Source organism: Myotis myotis, unplaced genomic scaffold (assembly GCF_014108235.1).
Source record: "Myotis myotis isolate mMyoMyo1 unplaced genomic scaffold, mMyoMyo1.p scaffold_m19_p_18, whole genome shotgun sequence".
In the NCBI taxonomy this organism is placed as follows: Eukaryota; Metazoa; Chordata; class Mammalia; order Chiroptera; family Vespertilionidae; genus Myotis; species Myotis myotis.
In genome coordinates this window covers 3,403,230-3,419,200 of record NW_023416322.1, presented here as the reverse complement: position 1 = coordinate 3,419,200, position 15,971 = coordinate 3,403,230, and the positions used below count along the sequence as shown (strand labels likewise).

The 15,971-nt window shown below is 50.5% G+C and overlaps 1 protein-coding gene across 2 annotated transcripts in view; it reads left to right on the top strand.

The window, feature by feature from the left end:
- The window catches only part of ADCY10 (adenylate cyclase 10), a 57,342-nt gene extending 41,371 nt beyond the window's left edge, over positions 1 to 15,971 (top strand). Inside the window, exons 22-33 of one of the 2 annotated variants that reach the window (XM_036344767.1) lie at positions 2,054 to 2,089; positions 2,609 to 2,840; positions 4,291 to 4,398; positions 4,847 to 5,022; positions 6,318 to 6,474; positions 9,720 to 9,924; positions 10,003 to 10,099; positions 10,601 to 10,716; positions 11,553 to 11,670; positions 13,317 to 13,512; positions 14,849 to 15,037; positions 15,576 to 15,971. In XM_036344767.1, the coding sequence (XP_036200660.1) occupies positions 2,054 to 2,089; positions 2,609 to 2,840; positions 4,291 to 4,398; positions 4,847 to 5,022; positions 6,318 to 6,474; positions 9,720 to 9,924; positions 10,003 to 10,099; positions 10,601 to 10,716; positions 11,553 to 11,670; positions 13,317 to 13,512; positions 14,849 to 15,037; positions 15,576 to 15,737 (1,792 nt within the window). In that variant the 3' untranslated portion in view covers positions 15,738 to 15,971. Of the gene's footprint in view, positions 1 to 2,022; positions 2,090 to 2,608; positions 2,841 to 4,290; positions 4,399 to 4,846; positions 5,023 to 6,317; positions 6,475 to 9,719; positions 9,925 to 10,002; positions 10,100 to 10,600; positions 10,717 to 11,552; positions 11,671 to 13,316; positions 13,513 to 14,848; positions 15,038 to 15,575 lie in introns of both variants that reach the window. The other variant, XM_036344766.1, reaches the window with a different exon arrangement.

Genomic DNA, 15,971 nt, shown 5'->3' with positions numbered 1-15,971 from the left:
CGAGCTCATAGTAGGAACAACATAAGTCCTTATTCTCATGTGTTCCCTATTTTATGTGCATTGTCATTGGATCTTCATTTCAACGCTTAAAGATGGAGGGTTATTTTCATTTTCTACAGGAGGAAATTGAGGTTCTGGAAGATGAACGAGCTTGTGTAATGCCCAGAACAAGGGGCAGACGGCGTGCAGGAGGCAGCCGATCAATGATTCTCTCTCGTCATTGATGTTCTATCTCTCCCTCCTTCCCTTCCTCTCTGAAATCAAGAACAAAAAATTATTTTTTTTTTTAAGAGAGAAATCAGGTCAAGAGTTTTTGAGTCTATATATATTGAGTCTGTACATGAGGGTTTCAAGTCCCCATTTGGGCACAAAAATGATGAGCCTTTAGTAATCTCACCCCATTGGGACAAGAAAGACGTCAGGGGAACATACACATAGCTGAATCTAGTGTTTAGTACTAGTATGTTACATTTCCCCCCCTTGCATTACAGTTTTGAGAAACTGGAAATATGTCTTTAAATGACTATTATAAAAACTGTGCAGGGCCGAGTATATGTGTAATATGATATTGAAATTGAAATTTGTACCAAGCACTAAAATACAATGGATGCTGCCAGCCAAAGTGAGGTAAATAGATGGAAAAACAGAATTTATGAAGGAAATAGCTGAGAATCAGTTACAATCTTGGAGCCTTCCTCCAGATCCAAGACATAAACACAAGGAAGAGTGTGGCGAGGCCTGGATTTATAAAGAAATGTCCTTGACGAGGTTCCCCATGTCATTATCTCAGCCCTAGTAAGGTGTCTTCCGTGGCATCAGTTCCAGGACACAGAGGACGAGGCCTATCCCTCCCTAGAGGGCTGGAGCAGCCTGTGTCCACACTGGGATTGCACTGCCTTCCCAGGATTTGGGAAGGGATGTTGAGGGGTTTTCATGGCTCTGTAGTTAAGGGTAGACGAGATAAACAACTGAAAGTCATTGGCATATGGATGGAATTTAAGTCAAGGGCAGATGAAATTACTGATAAAAAAAAAAAAATTGGATGGAGAAGGGAGTCCAGGACCAAACCCGGGCTTACCAATCTTTGGAATGTTGGCAGAGGCATAGGAGCCACCAGGGAGAGAAACAAGGGAATGGGTGTCACCAAAACTAATTAGGGGAATGGTCAATTGTATTGAAAAGGTTACCAAGATGTAACCTTTGGATTTAGCAACATGGTGGCCACTGGTAACCTTGACAAGAGCAGCTTAAGTGAAAGGATAGAGGCATCATTCAATTCCTTTAGCTCCCAGTCTCCTGAGATACATTAGATCGCAGTTTCGGAGCAGGGGCAGGGAGGTGGGCAAACCAACCCCCTCTCATCTGATCAGGACCTTGACAGAGGCCTGTACAGAGGTCGATGGGCACTCATTCCGTGGGAGCAGGGGCACAGACGTCTTTCAGAAGAAGGTGATAACGAGGGGCCTCAGCTGTCCTGTTATAAATTAAAAGATCTGCAGAGTAAAGCATTTTGCCTGAAGCCAGCAGAATATGATCTGAGACAAGTCCCTTTCCTGACCTGGGAGTTTTCCTTCTCCCAAGATAGAGAAGTGGCTAGAATAAACAATCCTCATTTGTTTTCTGTTTTAAGGTCATCATGGAATTTTCTAACATATTTAAGTTAGGCTGGACTGAAGGTTTTTGTGCTGCTGTTTTCTTAATCCTCACCAGAGGATATGTTTATTGATTTGAGAGAAGAGAGGGAGGGAGAGAGAGAGGCATTGATGTGAGAAACATTGATCAGTTGCCTCCTGTACTCACCCCAACAAGGGATCAAACCCACAACCTAGGCATGTGCCCTGACTGGGAATCAAACCCGAAACCTTTTGGTGAATAGGATGATGCTCCAACCAATTGAGCCACTTGGCCAGGGGTGACTGAAAGTTTGAAGTCAAGGTTTCCTGCCCTTATAACCAAACACCAGACAGCTGTGCCGGGCAGACGAGTTCACCGACCCATACAACTCGCTTGTTTCTTTTCTAGCTGAAGAAGACATCTTTTGCAAAATAGAGAGTCTGAGGAAGTCTGAGATACTTCCAGAATATGCCAGGTACAGGCATGTATATAAGTGTTTAGGGGGTACAGCATAGACGACTGTCATTCAGTTCCGAAGACTGCTAGAGTCATCCGTCTGGCCAGTACCTCTGGCCTCTGAGGCAAAGTGGGGAAAGGTTGGAGGTGTGTGGGGGAGTTTGGTCAGTGGGATCTACATTAGTTTTTCTTATCTTGTTCTTTTCTTAGTCTGTAAAGATGTTTTCATTTCAAAAGCTATACTGGTCCTCGCTGGTGTTGCTGAGTGTTTAGAGTGTCTGCCTGAGGCCTGAAGGGTCTCAGGTTCCATTCTGGTCAAGGGCACCTACCTGGGTTGCAGGCTCTATCCCTGGCCCCAGTTGAGGGGCAACCAATTCTTGTGTCTCTCTCACATAGATGTTTCTCTCTCTGTCTCTCCCCTTCCCTTCCACTCTCTCTAAAAATCAATGGAAAAATATCCTTGGGTGAGGATGAACGACAACAAAAGCTATACTGTGTCTGCGTGTAATTCCTCCTCTTTATTTCTGCATTTGGACAGTTTCGAAGATGTAAAAGAAAAGATCCTGAACTTCTTTGACATCATTGTAACAAAAATGAGGCCGTCTCAGGAAGACATCATCCCCTTGGAGTCGTGCCAGTGCGAGGAGATCCTGGAGGTGGCCGTCATGCCGCTGGCCTACCATTTTCTGGCTCTGGGAGAGAACAGCAAAGCCTTGTATTACTTCCTCGAGGCTGCGTCCGCGCATCTCATCTTGGAGGATAACTACATGGTAAGCTGCTCCCACCCAGCTCTCCTCCGGGAGCCTGAGGCAGCGGAGTTGGAGCAGGGGGGAGCACAGCGCTTCGCTCCTCATGTTCCTGCCACCCACCAGCACACCTTCCTTTGACAATCAATTGCTCAGACAGGAAATTCCAATCAATGTGTCTCTCACACTGATGTTTCTCTCTGTCTTTCCCTTTCTCTTCCACTCTCTCTAAAAATCAATGGAAAAGTAATCTCAGGTGAGGATTAAAAAAAAAAAAAAAAGGTGAGGACAAATTGCGAATAACATATGCGTCATTTGTAGAAACCTGCCGTGAATTGTATCCCTATATTTGGGGAGGGAGGGCATATGTCATTCCCTGACGTCTCTGCCTCAGACTCCCCTGCTCGGCCAGCTTAACAGCCCTGAGGAGCGTGGCCTGCGTCCTGGCCCCCAGGTGGCCTGCCCCAGAGCTTACAGCCAGCAGCCAGCCGGGGTCTGCCACCGCAGGCCAACCATCCCTAGCACCTTAGATTTGCATAATATTTAAAATGAAACCCTTCCCAATGTCAGAAAGCCCCAGTTCTCTCAGGCATGTATGTTAAGAATGAAAGTCTCCTTGGCACATTTGATACACATATGTAGGCCAGGGGGACAGGGCCAGTGAGTCCCAGGAAGACAAGGTTTTGGGAGTCCTGGGGCCAAATTGCTAAACCTGCAGGGAGTGAAATGCCAGGGAGACAAGGATAGGATGCTGAGCTCAGAGCAAGGTTCCAGAATGTGTCATTGGCACCCCTCTCTCCCAAAGTCTGGTAAGACCAGGGCTGGCCACAAACTCATGTCTCCCTCCTGCCTCCCACTCGTGTCCCTTGGGTTGCAGGGGACATGGGGAGAGGAGCTCTAGTGCTTCACCTCTTCAGTCTGACCTTGCCTTGGAGGTCACGTGTGCCAGGACGCCCCTGCCTCACAAAGTCATAAAAGGTTGAGGATGAAGTGAGGAGCGTTGCACAGGGCCTTTCCTTCCTCTTCCATTTCCCCAAAGGTGGCCCTGGAAAGGGACAGGGGATGAGGCATAACTGGTCCCAACAGCAGAGACCAGCTTCTCGTAGGTGTGGGGCTGTGTCAGGGCCATGAATGTGTGGTTGGAAATAAGGGAGGTTGGGGATGGAATGACTCAAAGGATAAATTTCAGGTAAGGGGACTGGTGTGACAACATGAAGATGCAGAGATTTCTAGATTCATCCTCTAGAAGGAGTGATCCAGTGGACAGAGATGGGCATGAAAGTGGCCCCTGTCTTCAGCCGGTGTTACCCATCCTGTTCCTGTCTAGACTTTGGAGGCCCTGTCTAAACAGGAGCTGGGGTGGAGGCGGAGGGGAGACCTGAAGTGGCCCCCGGTTCTCCCCCTTCAGTGGAATCTGGGGCGACGGCCCCCTGTGGTCTGGGTCTCTGCTGACTCGCACCTCCGATCTTTGCAGGCGTACACATATCTGAATGAGGGAGAGAGGCTGCTGAAAACCCTCAAGAAGGAAAAGTCTTGGAGTCATACTTTTGAGTCTGCCGCCTTCTATGGCCTCAAAGGGCAGGTAAGAAACCATTAAGAACACAGTTCCTCTGTGATTTCCCATTGGGGCTGTACATAGAAGAAGTAGACACCGCCCTGTACTTTGTACAGCCTCCCCCATCCTCTACCCCAGTTCCTTTTCCAAGACTCCAGAACCCCAAGCGCCAGGACTCAAGCCTCCTCACTGTCCCTTGCCAGCAGCAAGGTCTTCCTTGTCTTTCTTGACATTGTTATGAAATGTCCTAGCAGACCCCCAAAATGGGCATGAATGGCTAAACATTTTCTCCAAGGTAGAGGATTCACACCAAAAATGCGAAATGCTAGTCATTCAACCATCCTTCCACGCACACATCCAGGGGGCGGTTGCTCCGGGCCATAACTTACCGTCTTCTGATTAAAACTCCAAAAGGCTGTATTGTTGGAACACACCAACTAAGACCAGAATCACTGCTTTCCCTCCGTTCCTGTAGGTCTGTTTTAACATGGGCCAGATGGTACTTGCCAAGAAAATGCTGAAGAAGTCGCTGAAGCTCCTCAACCGAACTTTCCCTTTCAGCTTCATCTCCATGTTTTTCTATATCCACGTTGAGAAAAACAAACATCACCGTTATATGAATCAGCAGACCCCAGAGAGCTCTCCTCCAGGGTAAGGAGAGGAGCTGGGGAGAGCTGGGTTCTTGTCTCAATCCCTGAGGAGGGAGATCTACACATACACCAGCGGTCAGACCCCAGAACAGTTGTGGAGGCCGGACCTCTGAGATCGGGGTGCTAGCATGCTTGGGCAAGGGCTTTCTTGGGGTCACAAACTTCTCATTGTGCCCCTATGTGGTGGAAGGGGCTGAGGGGCTCTGTGGAGCTCATAATAACACAACCCCCTGCAGAAAGGCTCCACCCGCATGACCTGAGCACCTGCTCATGTCATCACTTTTGGGGGTTCAGTTTCAGCAGATGAATTTAGGGGGATGCATACAGACCATGGCAGAATGCAGTTGTTAAAATTAGGCAGTTCCTCCACTGACTAAGGCTCAGCCGCCAAGAGCAGCGTGCAGTGGAGGAAATGACATGCCGGGCAGGCTGGGCTGGAGGTGGACGAGTGTGGGTCTTAGCTGTGTGACTCTGAGGCTCACCTCTGCTTCTGTAAAATGGGGTTAATTACAGTCACACCTTGCTTCTCGAACGTCTCCCATCTCGAACAACTTGCTTTTCAACCGAAAACCCTTTCATGCTGATACCTATACATCAGTCACGTGTCTCTCAGAGGAATGTGTGAGCATGAAGGAGTGTATTCCATCCACCCTTCCACTTAGTTTACTGATAAATCTCGTGTTGTTAACATCTCAGGAAATTGTGCTGTGAAAATTTGTGTGTTTTCTTGCTGCTGCTTATTATTAAATACGTACAGTAAGTCTCCAGGGGTCCTGAGAAGGTTAGTGACAGCAGCAAAGTGAAAGGAAAACTGTGATAACAAGGACAGAGCTTAGACATGCACTGCGTATAAGAAAGGTTAAAGCAGGGACTCATTCAGGGTCTGTAACAGGTGAATTCAAGTCACATTATTTCTAATGTGGGGAAAATGCTTCGGTTTTCGAACAAATCGCTTCTCGAACAGCCTTCTGGGATGAATGAGGTTTGAGAACTGAGGTTCCACTGTACTCCATCCACCCTTCCATACATGGTTGTCATCAGAATCAAATGTGGTTAAATGATAAAAGGTGTTTTCTTAAGTAGTGTCACTTAAATGCCAATGACCGGACTGCTGATTTATATAAATAATCTTAATCCTCACAAGGTCGGTATTCTAGTGCCCATTTTGAGGCGAAGAACATGTGTTCAGAACACTGATGTGCTGCTGGCGAGGGGCGGCCGGAGCCTGCGCTCCCTGCAGCGAGGGGCGGTGCTGACCCCTTCCTGGGTGACCGCCTCCCTGCCTCCCTCTCCCAGGAAGAAGCGGCTGGCGGAACTGCACCTGCAGGTCAACTGCTTCTCGCTGCTGTGGAAGATCTACAGCTTGAACTACTTTTTCCACTACAAGTACTACGCCTACCTGGCAGCTCTGATGGAAATGAACACTGCCCTGGAAACACAAGATGACTTCCAGGTAGGGGGCTTCTGTGGCTGCTTCGTAAATGTCTGCACCTCATTTGGCAAGACAAGCCTGGCAAGAGCCAGTCGGGTCTCAGAATCACAAGGGCCAATACCAGCCTCCCACACGCCTGCTCTGAGGCCAGCGGGTCAGCACTCTGGTCCCAGGGTTCCTTACACACCTAGTGATTCTCGAGGACCTCAAAGAGCTTTTATTTCTATGGGCTGTATCTATGATATTATGATATAAAAAACAAAAACATATTTGAAATATTTGTAAAATAATAAATCCATTGCATATTAATACACTTAACATTTCCGTGGGGGAAACTATTTCTCTAAACAAAACATTTAATGAGAAAGTGGCATGCGCTAAGTTTTTGCAAACGCCCTAACGCCCGGCTTCCTGGAAGACAGAGTCTCACTCGGCCTGTCGCAGAATTTACCAGGCGGCCGGAAAACACACACCGGGTGCTCAGAAGATGCAGGAAAACCCTTTATTTGCAGATGTGCTAGGACGGTGACTCAGGGGAGTCGCTTTCCAAAGCCTGAGCACCGGATGTGGAAGGTCTCTCCCATTTATCCCCTGGGTTTCTGTCTCCCCAAATACAGACCAGGCTTCTGGACTTTTCGCAGGCTTTGCAGCCCCTCTGTGGGTTGGGGTGGGGGAAGTGAGATTACACCCAGAGGTCTGGCCTGGGTGGTGCCAGTGACCTCCCCTCTGGCTAAGCTGTTAAGTTCTTGGTTTGTGGCCCTTGTGAACTGGGAGTATTTAGGGAAACAGATTATTGCCTAAGGAAGGGGCAGTGACTTTATAGGCTAACAATGTGCATCAGGATACTGGTTACTGGCACAGATTCAGATTGCTAGCGCCGCCCCCCCCCCAGGTTGTCCCCTATACTCCCTCTCAAGCTCCCACCTTGCTCCCTCACACCGCTCTCCCCTGGAAAACGCTATGTACCTGTGAGAGAATGAGGGTGAAAAAGGAAAGTGCCAAATCATGACTCAGGTGTATAAGACTTTACCAACTCGCTAATTAATGAGAGAAGTAGTAAAAGTTACCACTGGGTCCAAGGAGAATTCCATTTATGAGCGGATGCGAAACATCTCATCAAAGGGCAATCATCACTGTGTTCCGCCTCCATTTCCATTTCTATGAGAAAGTCGCTGACGTCAGTTTCCTGTGGCATCCGGAGTTGTAAAACAGGCCAGAGACAGAGAGGAGCAGAGACAGCAGTGCCGGGAGCTGGACAGGACACCCACTAAGTTTTGTGGTTGTCCCCTCGCCCGTTTTGATCCTTCACTATTTTTCCCAACACAAAGTGCCTTAATATAAAGAAATCAGCTTTGACCTCTGTGTGCCCTCCCCGAAAGGGTCTCAGGGTCCACACAGGGAGAAGCCCTAGTGTAGGTCATAAACTGGAAAGTCCTTGATTAGATGAAGAAAACTCCAGGTCACATGATCAGGAAATGATTAAGCTGCCCTGGTTGGTTTTGCTCAGGGGTTAGAGCATCAGCCCCCTGACTGGAGGGTCTTGAGTTCGATTCCTGATCAAGGGCATGTACCTCAGTTGTAGGTTTGATCCCTGGTCCTGGTCAGAGTGCGTGTGGGAAGCAACCAATTGATGTGTCTCTCTCTCATCGATGTTTCTCTCCCTCCCCACCTCCCTCTCCTTCACTCTCGCTAAAAAAATCAATAGAAAAAATATCCTTGGGTGAAGATTAAAAAATAAATGATTAAGCTAAATCCAGCTCATCTAATCAAAGAGACCTGGCTCCTTTATAAAAGTCCATCAAGTCTGGGCTCCTGGAACCGTCATTCCTTCTCAGAGCCATCAGTTATTGAGTGAAATGGCGCAGAGCACAGTACATGTGGGATGATTAAATTCCAGCATTAGTTCCCTTCAGGAGGCCAGAGTATGCAAGAATTTATAAGGCCCATCGGATTGGGCCTCTGCCTGTGTCCTATAATCCCCTCCTAGCTCCCGGGCCCCTAAGGGCCGCTTTTGGTTGCTAGACACCTAAGCTCCGTCGTCTAAGGGTCTCTGCCCTGGTTGTCTCCTTGGCCTGGAGTGCTCATCCTGTGACCTTGACTGGGCTCTCTGCTTTGCAGCTTGAAGGTCGCCTCCTCAATGATGCCTTCCTTGATCACCTCACCTATTCACTGTCTAGCGTGTCACCCTATTTTAGTGGCTGATTACTGCCTGACATTCTTTTCCGCTCCTTAGTTAGTGTGTGGCCTGTGTGCCCCCTACCAGTGTGTCAACTTCGTGAGAGCGAGCGGGTGCCTTGCTGTTGTCTTGCTCAGTGCTGAGCTCTGAGAACGGTGTCTGGCACCTAATGGTGCTCAACAAGTATTTATAGAGTGAAAGGCTTTGCTTCTCCGACACGTTTGGGGCTTCCTCCTAAAAACGTGGTGGAGTTGGGGGGCCGTGGAGGGTGAGGTGGAAAAGTCAAAATTGAAAGCTGAATCAATAGACACTGTTAAGGGGATGGCTGTGCCTGAGGGCAGAGCAGCTGGGGACATGCTCCCCGTGTTCACACGCAGGTGAGGCGGTGAGTGCAGCAGAGCAGAAGGAATGAGTGCGAGAGCTTAGCTTCCAGGACCCACCTGCCTGGGTGTGACTTTCTCCCAGGAAGTGAAGCAGTTGGACTGTTCTCTTGGCCCCTATCCAGGCAGCCCCAGACTTTACTGCAGTTTGGACTTTTCATTGCCCAACAGCCTCCTCTCATCCACCATCATGTCTGGCCATCCTTCCCTCCTGGTAGCACCATTTGAAACATGCTCTAAAAAAGCAAACTAGCTTCTCTTTTTCATTAAGTTAAAAAGCGATATGTGCCTGTCATAACACGTTAAACACTACAGAAACGCATAAAGTGAAAAGTCAGGTCTCTCTTCTCCCTCTAATCTGTTGTCCAGCCCCAACAAGGGGTAACTACTATTTACACTTGGGGGTGAGTCCTTCTAGGGTCTAGGCTCTTTGCCATGTAATCACATTGCCACACATATAAGCCATTGCTTTTATTTTTTCACAAAAATTGAAATTCTTGTTTAAGGCCTCTGGGGCAAGAGGGGCCATCAAGCTTGTCCTGGGTGGTTTGGGGAAGAGGTGGCAGAAACTCAGTTAATTTCTGTACCAAAGGCCAGGGCGCGGCCAGGTGGCCAGTGCCGTTCTCCAGCAGATATTGGGCAGCTTCTCCCGGCTGCCTGCGGGGGCTCCATCTCGGTCTTGCCCTTCTCTCCCCCATCTGCCATTTCAGATCATTAAGGCCTACCTGGACTACGCGCTGCACGAACAGCTGGCCAGCCAGAACAACGTGTGGTACAAAAACGAAATCATGGCCATGGAGATCATCTTAAACCTACCCCTGAAAGCCGAGGGCATTGAGATCATGGCGTACATGGCCGACACACTGGGCTGCAACAAGTACTTAATGGGTCATTTGGACTTGGCCATTGACTTAGGTAAGGGCTGGCTGAGCCAGACAGGACACCCTGATATAAGTAACACCCAGAAATCTACTGGAATTGTTTTCTCCTCAGGCTCTCGGGCCCAGAAGATGTGGGCACTGCTCCGGAATCCCTACAAACAATATAAGGTCCTCTGCTGGCTCTGTACAAGTCTTCGCTTGAAAACCAGGTATTTATCTTAAAGCATTTTCCAAAATTAGGGGGAGGAAGCCATAGTGATTGAGTGTTCTGGGCTCACTACCCTGGCCATCAGGTGGATTAGGGAGGAAGGTGTACAGCAAGATGACGTCACTGATCATCATCATCCTTTGAAAACCAATGCTCTTCCCCAGAGTTCTTCCACACTTAGCCTCTCTCTCTACTCTGGCCAGTGACTGGAAGAGGATCAGCTAGCCATCCCCACCGTGGGCATCAGGTGGAGGGAACAGGAAAAGCCTCCTGGGGGAAGTGATGCCCAGAGACTAGCAGCCAGGATCAGAGGCCCGAGGTGGCTGAGCCCGGTCACCCCCACATGGAGGTCCACGAAAGCACAATTTGAATGAGGAGTCGACTGGAGATTTAGGGGTGGGTTTGAAGCTTTAGGGTTGCATTTGGCCCCCTGAAGTACCGGGCAGGACCGAGACTGGATCAGGACCGGGCTTGATTCTCTTCTCCCTGAATCTGACCTCAGGTACAAGCAGCTGATCCAGGTGCTGGGGTGGCTGTGGGACCTCTCTATATCGGAAGAGCACATCATCAGCAAGGCGTTCTTCTACTTAATCTGCCTGGACACCATGCTGTACTCTGGTGAGCCTACAAGGGACCGGGGGGGTGACACTCATGTTGGACTGGGATGGCAGCGGTCAGGGCTGAGGCTCCGGGTCACTAGGTTTCTGGCCAGAAAGAGAAGAGGACAGGAAAGAGGAGAGCCTGGTGTTAGGAGGTGAGGGCCGTCTGGAAGGTGCAAGGATTGTGACCAGCAAGGAAGAGAATTCAGTCTGGAGGACGCTGTTGGCCATAAGCGGCCAGTTAGTGTCCCATCAATTCACACCTAAGTGACAGTGACTGACAGTGTCGCTTCGTGTCTCTAAATAAGGCATTTAATTACTCAGGACATACCGAGAGTAAGGTCAGGTGAGAGTGGAGGGTCGGATTGCTGATGGGAGTTCCGGGCACTGGTGGCTGCTGGTGATTTGGAAAACAAATCCCGATACCCTCCAGGTTCCCCCTAGTAGGCAGCGCTCAGGGCACAGGTTAAAGCAGAGGGGCCCTGGGTCGGGCTTCCTCACCGGGTTTGGAAGGGGCAGCAGACACCGCTGTGGACGGGGAGGGTGGGTGAGAGACCGGCAGTCCCGGAGGCACTCGGCCAACTCCTTGGGCTTGTGCAGGGAGGGCTGGTTTGTACTCGTTCCTGCCTGGTCTGCACACGCATCCACAAAAGCTGGGTGCGGCCACCACGGGCAGTGCAGCGACATGTCTCTGTGCCAGGCCACTCTGGAGCCTTCTATCGATCTCGGGTATGATTTATAAACACCCGAGTCCCCCTGGACTCACAGAGAAATCTGAGGTGCAGCCTCTCCCCAGGGTGGGAAGTTCCCTGAGAGCCACCTTCCCTCAGCAGAGCTCTCCCCCTTCTCTCTCAGGGTTTGTTTACAGGACGTTCAACGAGTGTCTGGCATTCATCCAGGAAAACGAGGACAACAGGATCCTCAAGTTCCAGAGCGGGATCCTCCTGGGACTGCACTCGAGCGTGGCGATCTGGTAACCGTGGGCCGCCTGTCACTAAAGCCCCAACTCTGAACCCATTCAGTCCCGCAGGAGAGTTCTTTGAGAAAGAAAAAGAAAGTAAAAGTAGTTATAAATCATCCCGAGACAGATAGAGGCGTCAGTGGCCTGACAGTGAGACACCAGGGAATCCCCTGCTAGTTCGTGCCCCTCCCCCACGACGGGAAAGAGATGCTGCCTCAGTTGTAGGCAGGGCAGCCAGCATGGCCGATGCACCTGTTGCGCTGCGGTGCTCCGGAGACCAGAGGGAAGGGCACTTGGCCCCGAGGAGGGTGAGGCTGAGGGAGACCAGGGAAGAGCAGCACGTGCCCCTCCCCAAGATCTAATCACGCCCGCAGACGCTGTTGGTAGAGCTGGTGTTGGAGGGAGTGGCTGATATCTGCAAGCGAGTGGGCTTCTTAACACTGAACTCAGCAGGGAGCAGTTCTTGAAAGCTCCAGTTTCGCCCACAGAGGCAGAGGGAAGAGCATTTCCAGGCTCGCTGTGGGCATCACTGGCTCTCCAGGTGGAGGGGTGGGTACTGAGCTCCACCCGCCTAATTCCTCTCCCAAAGTCTGCAATCAAGTCACTCCTTATCATCAGAGGAGGGAGGGAGGCCGGGCAGGGGCAGGGAGCTGTGGGCAGTGAGGGCAGTCACGTCAAGGCAAGTTCAGAGGTGAGGGAGAAGCAGGCCTTCACCCCGCTAACCCAGTGAGCCCGAGGCTTGGTCCTTTGCCCTGTTAAGCGTCTAACTCAGCAAGCCTGCAGCCTTGGCCTCGGCTTCAAGGCAGATGACCAGTAAGGCTCAGAACATGCATGGAACTTCTTCCCTAGCTACCCCAAGACTGGGAGTCATTCCTGCTCTACTTCCCATCTCAAATTACATGTGCAGCCATGTTGCCTGATATTTAGAGGTGCCGAGAAGAGATTAAATGACAATATGGAGACATTGCTATGCAGAGTGCCACAAACTAGAGCTGTTCCAATGTGAATAGAGACCTCCTCTTATCAGAATGCCTGGGCGGAAATAAAAGCCCCCAAATGAATTACCCTTGCTAATGGAAGTCCAAAGTCAAATTAACTTGCCTATGTGAGTTCAAGTTCAAGGAATCTAAAGTCCAAACGTCTTCCTAATTTATTATCCTACTCTGCAAAGCTCTTTCAACAGCTGCGGCTTTGGCGTCCCCCGGAGAGCTTCTTAACACGGTCCTGGTCCATCCCAAGTCTGCTTGATGCAGCAGATCTGAATGGGACCAGAAAGCCTGCATTTCTAAGGAGTATCCGCCTGACCCTGCTGATGCCGGTCTGTGGCCCACACTCGGAGTCTTACTGGCTAAAGGCCGCCTCTTTATGGCTTTGGAGCAATTTCTTCAAACCCTAGAGTTATAGCTCCAAGTGTCTGATCGGCTTCACTTTTTAGAGTTCAAAGAATTAAATCAATGGTGGCTAATAAGGCCGGAGTGTTCCCAAGGGTTCTATTCATCTCAAACCATCAAAACATCCCATTCTTCCCTTGTCCATACCCCATAACGCCCCGCAGTGGGCTTCCGGGAGTCCGGGACCACCTCGGGGGCGACCAGTTCGAGAAACGCTCCCCTTCCCAGGCTGACGCCGACTTTTCTTGCTCTCTTCTGGTGGCGCAGGTATGCCAGGCTCCAGGAGTGGGACGACTTTCAGGTATATTTCAATAAAGCTAAAAACCTAGTGCCAAGGAGGACGCCCACAGCTCTTTACTTCCACGGGGTCTGCAGGTACTTGGAGGCCCAAGTTCTGCAGCTTCAGAAGCAAATCGAAGGGCAGTCTGACAGCGCGCAGGACAGCGGCGTTGAGCTGCTCAAGGTGAGGCTGCCCTCTGTCTCCTGAGTGGGCTTCTGTCTGCCTCCGGTGACCATGGCTCACGTACCTCCATGCTGTAAGCGATCTCATAAGCTTTCCGGAGAGCACTCCGGCCACATGCTTGCCTGTCTTCACACCCTTTGTCCCAGCAGTGCTTCTGGGGACTGTCCCACGGCAAACGAAAATATATCCATGGAGATGCTGATCTCAAAACACTAGGAGAAAGCAAACACTTACACACCCTTCAAAAACGATGGGTTAACTTGGGGATGGCACCTTTAAACACGGGGCATTTCATATTTTAAAATCTGAATTTCTGACCCTTCTTTTAAAACCTGGAGTAGATGGCAACCAGAGGCCCTCACTCCTGAAAGTGTGTACCTAAATTATTTCCTTCTGGATGTGAGGGTTATGGGTGATTCTTACATTTTTTGCTGTTCTTTTCATTTCCCCTGGAAATCTTAAACAATCAACTTACATTGCTTTGGTAATCAAAAGGAAACATCTTTTTTACGAAGTGGTTGTAGGGAAAGCTAATGAGCTGTTAGGCCACACCCCTTTGCTAGGGGCTGGGCCTCTGTGGACACCTGGATTTGGAAGAAGTGAGTAGCCAGAGGCAGATGGGAGAGACTTTATTGCAGACCAAGTAGCCATTGCAGACACAGGAGCCATCAAACAAAGCAGTTCTTGCTGACACGGTAGCAAACACAAAGCAGCCTTGCACCAGCTGCTCAGAAACATACTTTTATCCCAATTCAGACAAAAGAGGTTCTTGCCAAATCCTACGACCAGCATCTGGGCTGTAGAAAGGCACCCGCACAGTACGCACAGGGACACTGCCGGCCATTGCCCTGCACCTGCAGGGGGTAAATGGGCCTTTAACCTTTTATTTATTTAAATATATTTTTATTGATTTTTTTACAGGGAGGAAGGGAGAGGGATAGAGTTAGAAACAACGATGAGAGAGAAACATTGATCAGCTGCCTCCTGCACGCCCCCCACTGGGGATGTGCCCGCAACCAAGGTACATGCCCTTGACCAGAATCGAACCTGGGACCCTTCAGTCCGCAGGCCGATGCTCTATCCACTGAGCCAAACCGGTCAAGGAAACCTTTTAACATCCAGTTACTCTGCTTACGGTCCCCACATGAGTCACCATTTCACACTCTGGGCCTGGGTTCCACCTGCCATTCATCATCTTACCTCCACCCCTTCCCTTGCCAGTCTCTGTAGGTTTTCCTTGATTGCATGTATCCTTGAACTGTCCCCAAATCGTCTGTGGGGGAAACACTGCAGCCAAGGACCCCTCTGGGATCCTGACATGCTGTCTCTCCCTCAGAACTTGGAGAGCACGGTGGCTCAGAACACCACGGGCCCCATCTTCTTATCGAGGATGTACCACCTGATGGCCTACGTGTGCATCCTCATGGGCGACGGGCAGAACTGTGACCTCTTCCTGAACACAGCCTTGCAGCTCGCGGAGACCCACGGGAACGTGCTGGAGATGGGCTGGCTGAGCCTGAACAGAGTGCGTGCCAACAGCCAGCAGGCTGGGGTGGGGGTGGGGGGGGCCACAGGGGCGGAAGGTGGGGGGTGCTCACCCTCCCGAGAAGCCGGGAGCTGAGCACTGAGGTCTCGAGGGTGTGGGAGGCCTCGGGAGTCTTACTGCGAGGGGTGACATGTCCATAGCCCAGGCATGTGCACCTCCTCTTCCCCTCTGAACTCTCATGGGCCCTCCCTCCCCTCCAGATCCCTTGAGCCAGATCCAGGCCCCTCTCTTGTGGCTCTCACCACTTTACAGTCGGTGTTCCATCTGAGTGCATATCTTTTCTCCCCTGAGAAGCAAAAACCGCACTCAGTACCAAGCGCAGTGCCTTCTGCTCGGGGTCAGTGGGATAATGAGGGAAAGTACACATCTCCATGTTTGTTTACAGTCACGTGTCGGCAGTTTGGGCAGAAAAATTCATTCTTTGTGGCTCCACATAGTTTTAGAAGCCCAGAGATATGTGAGCCGGGTCTCACTGGCGGGGACACCGACCGGCCTGTGTTCTCTCCGCCCCTCTCAGGACTGGTGGTACTCAAACTCCGAGCTAGCCAAGGACCAGTGGACGAAGATAGCCCTGAACCTCCCCACGTGGGACAGTATCATATCCGGCGACGTAAACGTGCAGGACATTCAAAAAAACAAATTCCTCATGAAAGTGAACATCCTGGACAATCCTTTCTAATGTTTCCTGAGAGAGGAGAGATTTTAGTGACTCATCTCCATTCCCACCTTCCTCTGGCCAGCGCTCCGGGCCCCACACTCCCTCTTCTGCTCACAGAGCCAGGCCTGGTGGCTTCCTCGGCCTGGAACGTCCACCAGGGCCGCGGGCCAGCGCTGCCTTCTCCCGGCTTCACATGCATCGCCTTCGCCTTTCACGCTGTATTCACTCCCCCTGGTTGTCCCAGCCCATGCAGAA